This window comes from Quercus suber, unplaced genomic scaffold (genome assembly GCF_002906115.3).
Source record: "Quercus suber isolate HL8 unplaced genomic scaffold, Cork oak 2.0 scaffold_946, whole genome shotgun sequence".
Taxonomy (NCBI): domain Eukaryota; kingdom Viridiplantae; phylum Streptophyta; class Magnoliopsida; order Fagales; family Fagaceae; genus Quercus; species Quercus suber.
This window is the reverse complement of record NW_027070366.1, coordinates 184976-194668: the sequence shown is the minus strand read 5'-3', so window position 1 is coordinate 194668 and position 9693 is coordinate 184976. Positions and strand designations below refer to the sequence as shown.

The 9693-nt window shown below is 33.5% G+C and overlaps 2 protein-coding genes across 2 annotated transcripts; one reads left to right on the top strand and one right to left on the bottom strand.

Moving 5' to 3' along the window:
* The first annotated feature begins 2401 nt into the window (after positions 1 to 2401).
* Positions 2402 to 4206, top strand: LOC112029574 (uncharacterized protein At4g26485). The gene is made up of 3 exons (XM_024062263.2): positions 2402 to 2682; positions 2787 to 2991; positions 3745 to 4206. Exons 1-3 carry the CDS (start codon positions 2532 to 2534, stop codon positions 4037 to 4039), a joined length of 651 nt encoding a protein of 216 aa, XP_023918031.2. The 5' UTR covers positions 2402 to 2531; the 3' UTR covers positions 4040 to 4206.
* Positions 4207 to 8867: 4661 nt separating this feature from the next.
* Positions 8868 to 9485, bottom strand: LOC136065370 (uncharacterized). Its single transcript, XM_065768474.1, has one exon. It carries the CDS (start codon positions 9483 to 9485, stop codon positions 8868 to 8870), a length of 618 nt encoding a protein of 205 aa, XP_065624546.1.
* Between the last annotated feature and the right edge of the window lie 208 nt (positions 9486 to 9693).

Below are 9693 nucleotides of genomic sequence, written 5' to 3'. Positions count from 1 at the left end.
TACTTTACTTTTAAATAAAGTTATTACAAATACTGCTACCACAAAGGCTTTTTTTTAACTATAACCCATACGAACATGACAACACAATGTATGAAATCCTAATATTTATCTTAAATAAAAAATTGAATGCCATAATTAAGAAGCTATAAAAAGACCATAATCTTCAATACAAAAAAAATAAAAATAAAATGAAAGTGTGCACTAGCCAATAACTAATTGTTGTTTAGACTTCTAATTTTAATTAAAGCTTGATCAATTGAAACCCCGCCATTTAAACCCCGCCGTTTAAAACGACAACTAGTTATTGGCTAGTGCGCACTTTCATTTTAATAAATTTAAATAAAACATTGAAGGTGATTCAGCAGTGCTTATGAAAGCGTTAACTTGTGCTGAAGTCTCCTTGGCCTCGTATGGTCCTTTGATTGAAGATGTTTAGTTCTAGATGTTTTTCTCAATTGCTTTACTATCATATTAGGAGAGAAGTTAATAAGGTTGCTCATAGTTTAGCTAGACATGCTATTAATGTTTTTGATTTGACTATGTGGATGGAGGATGTTCCACCACAATTTGTTTTTGTACTTCAAGCTGATTTAGCCAATTTTCCTTAATCTAAGGTCTTTGTTTCTCAAAAAAAAAAAAAAAAAAAAAAAAAAAAACTATTAATGCAGAATTTGCTTAATTAATCGACTAATCAATTGAACCACAAAAAAATTGCATGGATGAACATAAATGTGCAATGCGATAATGTAAAGGGGAGTAGGGAAAGAGGATGCAAGCCCAAGATAACATCAACTCAACTTAAAACCTCTTCACATCCATGTAAGCCGGAAATGATCTACTAGTAAATAAGTTAAGAGTACAAAAAATACATAAAAACCCTCTAATCCTAAGCTACCCAATATACTTAGCCCTTTAAGCTCTAGCTACTAATTAACTTCATAGAGTTTTATCTTCACTAGCTTTTCGAATCCCACAATATCGCCCGGTTACCCCATCCCACCTTACTGGTTGGATATATATATATATATGTGATCAAGCTCCAATGCTTCCCAATGGATCAAAACACTCTTAATACCAGAATGTGTGTGTGTGTGTTGTATTTGGTTAAATCTCATCTCAAGGTATGTAAATTGGGAGAGGGAAGTGAAGAGACTACTAAGGAGTTCTCTTTTAAGGGATGAGTAGGTCTTTCTCAAAGGTGGATATTTCTAATTTGAAAAAACCTCAATCTCTAGGTTAAAATTTGTGAGAAAGAGATGTATTTATAGAGGAGGAAAAAGAGGCACAAATGGTGCTAGAAAATGAGCTGTCAATGTAACTCACAGGTAGGCCTAGTTGTGATTTACTTGTGAGTCATCACAACTACAACTTATTTTTGAAATTCCTTACGTGCTGCTCTTATGTCCACTGGTAGGGATACTGTAGTCTCGAGTTACTCGCGAGTCAGTCCTAAGTTCTTCTGAATGTACAATTCTTCACCAACTCTAGACTAAATCCATATACATTAAATCCCAAAATAAAAAAAAAAAATACAAGGAAATAATTGCATGAAATGCAAGCAAATTGACATGGAATAAAGCCAACAAAACAAGCACAAAAAAAAAAAAAAAAAAAAATCACAACTTAACCAAAAAAGAAAAGAATGAGGATCATAAGCTTTGGAACAAGTAATAAGATCCTCTCAATTTGAAATAAATCCTATTTATGGTACTGGTAAATAAAATATTAGATGTGAAATGAACTTATTCAATTTGGCACTAATTATTATTGCATATACTGAGTTATTTATTGCTGTAAATACACCAGATGAAATTGTGTTTTAAAAACATGATTTCATTTATAATTGTAAAATCAAGATTTCAGTTGTCTCTACACACGCTATTCAACTATCACCACTATTTCTGTTGGTGCATCACAATGTTGAATTTTTCTCTAATTTACTAATTTGATCATCCCTTTTAATGGCCATGGCAACTTAACTTTAAAGAAGGTAGCTTCGTGCAATTCAAGCTATTCAAGAAGGTCCGTAGACTTGGAGTTGGATGTAATTCAATCACTGGCATTTTATCTCACTACAATAGTGTACTCAATAACTCTCTAATTGTCGCATCGTGTGCTACACAAGTTGTACACTCTACACTGTACTTGAACCCTGCTTGTGCTGATACATAATGTAATACAAATACATTCCTATGAATGTTCTTTTATGCTCACTGTGTACATAGTATTTACTCTCCAGCTGCTATAATAAATATGAAACTCTAACGTATGAGACTGCCTATACATATTCCATCCTTGGTATCTGGTTTTTGCATAGGATTCTGTACCATTTTCATCTATAATGGCCACATTATCCTTGGCATATAAGCAAATCTACAGAGGGAGGGAGAGATTCTTATAAGTGTACAATGGGTAAGAAGAAAGAGAAAAAGATTCAGCACTACTCCAGCTCAGAAGATATGGTTGGTTGATGAGGGAGACTTTTCATTTTCCGCTTGTTTCGCTAGAGCATTTCGCTCTGCCGCTGTACAATGGGTAAGAAGAAAGAGAAAAAGATTCAGCACTACTCCAGCTCTCAGAAGATATTGTTGGTTGGTGAGGGAGACTTTTCATTTTCTGCTTGTTTAGCTAGAGCATTTCGCTCTGCCGCTAACATGGTTGCAACTTCTCTTCATTCTAAAGGTACAAACAGAGTTACAGAAAGCCTTAATTTGCCTCATAGTACTGATCTTCTTGCTATTTTTATGAATCATACTAATTTATTAGTTTTAATTTGAATCTTTCAGATACTTTATTGACAAAGCATAGGAGTTGTGTACCACACTTGGAGGACTTGAAGAGAAGAGGGTGCTTGGTGCTGCATGAAGTTGATGCATATGACATGAACCAACATCCTACCTTAATGTCCATGAAATTTGATGTTATCATCTTCAATTTCCCTCATGCAGGCCATTTTTCTTGGCTATGTGAAAGAGACGAAGAGCTTATAGAGTAAGTATGTAAAGTGATTCCTTGCTTGTTCATATGGTTAAAAAGCAAAAAGAATAATAAAAAAAAAAATGCACACCTGTTTCTCTGCCTCGCTTTGTCTCAATGTTTTTACTCTGTCAGATTCCTATCCCATGATTGTATTAGAGATCGATGCTACTCATCAGGGGGTCCTCATTAACACATTTTAGTGGTACATTCATTCACCATCAATTATTGCAATGCACATACTTGTGTTATTTGATACTCTTCAAGTCAAGAGTGGTCTAATAAATCTGCACAATTTGATGAGAATGTTGCACTTTTCTTTAACAGTTAAACAAAATGGGGGAATTTGGTTGTTAATTTTTTTTTTTTTTTAAATAAATCAAATTCTTAGTGTTGTGGTGTGCACTGTGCATACAGTTTATTTTTATTATTTTCTGGTGGGAGAGGAGGAAGTAAGGTTCAAACCACAAATGTTAGACCCATAAATGATATTATTATCACTGGATCCCTTGATAAAGATAGAGTAAAAAATGCTTTTATGGATAAATTTTAAGAGTGGTGACAATTTCACACCGTGTATACGAGAATGATTTTATTTAAAATTGTAAAAATTGTGTATTCAAAATATGATTTCACCATTAAACAATTATAACTAAAATCATTCTTTCACAGGGTGTTTGTACGGTAAAGTGCACTAGGGAGTGTGTAACAAGATTTAGCTTAAATTTAATATGTTGTATTTGTGTTTCGGGGTTTCCATGGATATAGGATGCACAAAGAGTTGGTACAAGCATTTTTCAAGAGCGCCCGTAAGATGCTGAACAGAGATGGGGAAGTAAATGTTGCACATAGAGACGACTATCCATATTATGAGTGGAAGATTGTGGAACTCTCTAAAAGAGCAGGTCTATATTTGAAAGAGAAAGTGGAATTTTATAAGGTCGACTACCCGGGCTACCACAACAAGAGAGGTGGTGACATCGAGTGCAACAAAACATTCCCTCTCAAAAGCTGTTTCACCTTCAAGTTCTCTCTCCAGAAAAAATACCGCTCAAATGCCTGATAATGATAATCAAACAAGTGCCAAGTGGCACAGTCGTTGTTGATTATATGACAAGTGCAAATTGTTTAGAGGAAATTGTCCAACCATGAACAACCAAACTTTACGCATATGACTAGCACAATATTTGAATAATATGACAGCACATATGAAATATTTTATGAAGGAAATATTATTAGTACACGCGTTATTCTTTTAAAAGTTTTAATATTTGAATTTTTGAATTATTTTTTTGCAATATTTGAAACCGCCAAGCAATTTTTTTCTTTCTTTCTTGTAAGTCATTGTATGTTCAAGTAATGACTTCTTCATTAAATTATAACACAAATTGAAGTTAGACACAAGAAAGTAATGCAATGGTGTAGTTTCATAATTAATTTAAGATTTTATAAAAAAATTATTTTATTCTATCACATAAATATGTAGGTTCCCGTTCGTAGCACGGGTTTACAACTAGTTTAGTTAAGGAAAAAAAAATATGCTATCAAAATTTTCTCCTTTTTTTTTTTTTTTTTTTTAAATTTTAATTTTTGGTGAATAAAATGTACATATTGTAGACACTATTTTTTTTTTTTTTTTTTTTTAAATTTTAATTTTTGGTGAATAAAATGTACATATTGTAGACACTAAATTTTGTACTCCTTACGACTCGGGCCGTTGTTCCTCAATGATCTTGAAATTCTAAGGCCTAAGATTGGTTTAGGGCCCATTTAGATTACAAATTGACTTAAGAGATGTTAAAATGGAAAATATAACTTTTTATGAGCAAATAAATCTATTTTTGGAAAATAAAAGGCCAAGGAAACCATCGGCTTGCGTACGCAAGCAAGGACCTGCGTACGTAGGTCTAATGCACGTGTACGCAGGCACGAACCTGCGCATGTATCTAGGGTTCTAGAAACTATAAAAGGCAAGTTTTTATGAATTAATGTTGAGGTTTGGAACAAATCCCACATCGTCTGGGAGTCGTTCCAAACCCCTATTTTCTCACTATATAAAGCCATACATGGCACCTTTTCAACACATACAGAAAATCCTATGGGAAAACTTCTTCAAGTCAATTTTATTTTGATTGGGACCTTTTTTGGTCTTGATTCTTGAGTTTTGAAGTTTACTAATAATTTTTGTTTAGTTGCGAATAGATTTGATTGAGGGGAACGGTTAAAATCAAGCCAAAGAGCTTTTTGTTGTGAGTTATATGCTCTAATTTCTTTTCCTTCATTTTCTGGTTTTAATTTTGTTTTAGTTTTGCATCCTTCCTTTGTTTATGTTTGCTTAGTTTAGGTTTTAATTGTTTTCTATTTTGAAGCATGCTAGGTTGCTAGATTTGTTGTTTTTTTAGTTTTTGTTCTTGCTTTCTGGGTTAGGGTTCTTTAGGGCGTGTCTGCAGGCCTATGTATGCACACACATACTCATGCTTAGAAACTCTAATCTGAGTTTTTCTGCTTTTGTTTCTTTGTTTCTTCCATATCATATGCCCTTGTTTTGTTCCTTTTTTATGCTTTCTAAGTCTCTGTTCCTTTCTTTAAATGTTTGTTTGCCTTTAACATGCTAGATTAGGGTTTTCTTTTCTTTTCTTGCTTTAATACCATGAACATGCATTCACATGTCCATTCATTGATGCATAGGTGCTGAGATGCAGTGAGGTAAGTAAGGTAAGTCATGCATTCACATGAACATACATTTGTTTGTTATAAGAGCTTTATCTCCCTTTGATGAATATGTATATGCCATGCCTTAAATGATAAAACGATTTGTTTGTTGCCTTTGTTTTTGTTTGATATATGCATGTTCCTGCCTTGGATGTGATGTGATGATATGTATGGTAGATGTATGCTAGGTTTGATATGCTTGCCATGATAGATGCATGTCAGGGTTTGGGATGAAATGCCATGTTGTATGCTTAGATGTATGCTAGTGTGTGTGTGTGTGTTTAAGATGCAATATTGAGTGTGCCTTTAATAGGATTAAGATAGCCGACCCACAGGTCTAGCGGTTTTGGGTGCCTAACACATTTCCAAGACTATACCTAAACTTCGAACTATACTCTGGTAGTAAGATCAAGTCCTTTCACGTAAGGGAGCTATATTCATGGTTCCTAGACCATAAAACTATGTGACGACTCATTTTCTCTGCCTCGGTCCATTTGGCTGAGGCGTACTCCCTAAACCATGGTGGCGCGCACACACACACACACACACATATAGGTTGGGTTGAAGTTATACCTAGTATAACTCTAAGCAATGTTACAGCACCCAATAACTTGTTTAGAATTCATATTTAGAAAATCTCACCGTTGAAATAAATGTTCTATATGTTATTAACATTCATACTAATTTTCATCAATTGGATATTATTTATCATTTGATCCATGAACTCATCTTTTGTGCATTATTTTAAACTGCAAAAATTTGAATTTAAACAATTGATTGATGATATGGCTATTAATTTTTGATCACATTGAAATTTTGCAAGCATGGAGATATACAAAGATAATATAATCTAACGGAGGATTTGTCAAAGTTCATTAAATTATAAAATATCAAGTGGTGTAACATTATTTAAAGTTATACCAGGTGTAATTTAAACCCAACCATATATATATATATATTATAGTCGCTAACCGGTGCGATGCATGAGAGTAGCTACTGGATGAGTGTTAGGAAAAGAAAAAACCATTTTTGAGTTGGAGTAGTAAGCAAAAATGCATAAAAAAAATGATATTGAAAGAAATAGCACAATTTTATTAGTTAGGTAGAAGAAAGCAATGTTGTTTTATTTATTAGTTTTTTGTGAGAAGGAATAAGAGATAGAATCTTGTGTCTCTAGTTTAGTTTGTGTCATATATATATAGATATATACAAGGTAAGTTGTAGTATATATAGCAATAGATGTCTATTGAAAGGTCACAACCTTTCAAATTAGATATACCAAAAGGTGTTTATTGAAAGGTCATAACCCTTCATATAGGATATATATATATATATATATATATATGAAAGGTGCCTATTGAACGAAAATGTGTCTATTGACCAAAAATATGCCTATTGAATGAAATGTCTATTGAATCAAAAGGTACCTATTGACCGAAAATATGTTTGTTGAATGAAAATGTGCCTATTGAAGGGTCATAATCCTTTGGCTATAAATAGTGGTTCATATAAATAGTGGTTTATATTCATTTAGTAACTTCTCAATTTCTTTTATTCCATCTTTCTTAAAAATACAAAAAACTAGTGAATCTTCTCCAAAATTGCTATTTATAAAACCTAATAAACTTGATTGTATATGTGGCTGTTACCTTGAAGTATTTCGTTCGATTCCATAGAAATTAATTATCCAATCAGATTTTTGGCATTTCATTCATTTTCATAGCTCGTTTCCTCTTAATTGTATGATTAGTTGATCAATAACTTCAATTTTGAAAAATAAATAAATAAATAATTGTGGGTACCCTTGTAATTGCAGTCCAGAGTCGGAGTATATGGAGGAAATTGTTGAAACCATCCCGTCGTAACATTGATGTTCCTGCTCAAGACTCTTTAATGATCATTCCGCAAAATGAAATGATGCTTTAACTGGTCAAAATTCTATTGCTCAGTGGACTACCTAGCTTTCTTCTTCTTCTTCTTCTTTTTTTTTTTTTTTTTTTTTTTTCAAAATATTTTTTAGTTCTAACTTTTTTATTGCCATTCCACTTTTGTCTGCCACTTTAACATTTTTCTTTGTTCCATAGTTGAAGCCAACGTTAAATTTTCTTTTACTTTTCTAATATGGGTCAGTGGAGTAAGTGTCCTTGTTTTCTCCGAGAGTTTGTTTTCTTTCCGCTTCTTGTTTTTCATTTCATTCATCTATTTAGTTTGGGCAGTGTTTTTTTTTAGTCGATTATTTTTTGTTAAATAGTGAAAAGGTCTAAGAATCAAACCACACAACTGTTCTGTGTTTTTAAATGTTTACGTGACAGTAATTTATGTAGCCATGTGGCACAAAAAGGAGTTATCAACAAAAAGTCAAACGTTTTGACTATTAGTTATTTTATATATATATATATATATATTTGGAATTAGGTGTTAGATGAGATATTACAACATAATTTTGTTTACACGAAAGAGTTGTGATAGTCTCTAGCTTTAGAGTTTAGGGAAATTGCTATTCTACTTAGGGAGATAGCTTCAAGGAAAAGAAAATATAGTTCCCTCTTTATTATGATCTTAGTGTTTGATGCTGGATGTGGAAGCATCAAGAAGCAGAACACGTCTACTTCTAGAAAACAAGAAGCAAAACACGTTTACTTCTGAAATTAACCTCGAATCCACGATTGTTCCTTGAATTCACAAGGGTTCCTCAAATCCACAAGTGTTCCTTGAATCCACAAGGCGAAAGGGTCTAGAATCCATTAGAAAATAGAAAGACAAAAGTATGAATTTTATTGATTGAATAATTATTTAAAAAAAACATTAAAAGCATTAAAATAACTCCTAATTAATACCTAACCATAATAAGATCCAAATTTGATGTAAAAAGCATTAAAAGAACCTAAAAATAAGGAAATAATAACCCTAAATCTAAAATAACGAAAATTACAAATTAAATACAGAAATTAATAAATTACAATAATTAAAAAGTAAATTGTGTCCTACATTAGTGTCCCACATGGATTAAGTGTAAGTTTAACCATGTGTTTATAAGCTCTTGGGCACTCTCCCATTGTAAGCCGGTTTTCAAGGGTGAGTTCTATTCATGGGTTCTAACATTTGGTATTAGAGCCAGGCGTGAAGGAACAATTGTTGGAATGCATGGAGAAATTGAAAGAGATACAATCTCTAGCAGTTTATCTAAAAGTTCCACTTGTCATATAATCATAATAACAGAGCAAGGCCTCCATAGCCGGTGGAGGAGAATCCTCCATCCAATACACATCATTATCTAAGGAATTTCTAGCATGTTGAGCAAGAGCATGTGCAACCTTATTCCCACCCCTCCTAGTAATGCTAATTGTAGCCCACTCTAAACAATGAACCAAGTGACGAATGTCATCCACCACATAGCCCAGCAGTGAACAATTAATCCGTGATGATGAAATGGCTTGCATAACATTTACATTATCTCCCTCTATGATCAACTTGGTGAACCCAGCGTCCATAACAAATTCCATTGATCTTCTACATGCCAACAACTCTACTTCCTCACTAGAGCTCACCTTCGGTCCACTCGCTGTCATTGTCGCCATAACTTGACCTTGCTCATTCCGAATAATTGCTCCCACTCCAGTTCTGTCCAGCTCTGAAAAAATAGCTGCATAAAAATTTAATTTATAAACTGATGATGGTGGAGGTTGCCAAGTTGCGCTGCCATGTTGCTCCATCTGTGTCACAGTTAGCTGCACCTGGGCTGTTTTGTATTCTGTCAAATACTCTTCAGCTTTCTTGTTCAGGTTCCTCGGGTCCATCAGATTTCCACCAAACAACACACGGTTCTACTGGTTCCATGTAAGCCAAGCTTGAATCCAAAACAGCTCCAATTCCTCTCTTGTTAACCTGTTAATTAAATACTCCATGAGCTGCATCACGTTTGTAGAAATTAAGCTTCTCTTTTGCAATTTTCGACAGCTTCTTGCCCATATATCTTGCACTGTAGCACACTCCTAAATTGCATGG

Bases quoted from the DNA above. Each gene is read 5' to 3' on its own strand.
- LOC112029574 (XM_024062263.2), top strand. From the start codon at position 2,532: ATGGGTAAGAAGAAAGAGAAAAAGATTCAGCACTACTCCAGCTCTCAG. The intron at 2,683-2,786 runs GTACAAACAGAG...TGAATCTTTCAG, and splicing joins AACTTCTCTTCATTCTAAAG to ATACTTTATTGACAAAGCAT. The intron at 2,992-3,744 runs GTAAGTATGTAA...CCATGGATATAG, and splicing joins AGAGACGAAGAGCTTATAGA to GATGCACAAAGAGTTGGTAC.
- LOC136065370 (XM_065768474.1), bottom strand. From the start codon at position 9,485: ATGGACCCGAGGAACCTGAACAAGAAAGCTGAAGAGTATTTGACAGAA.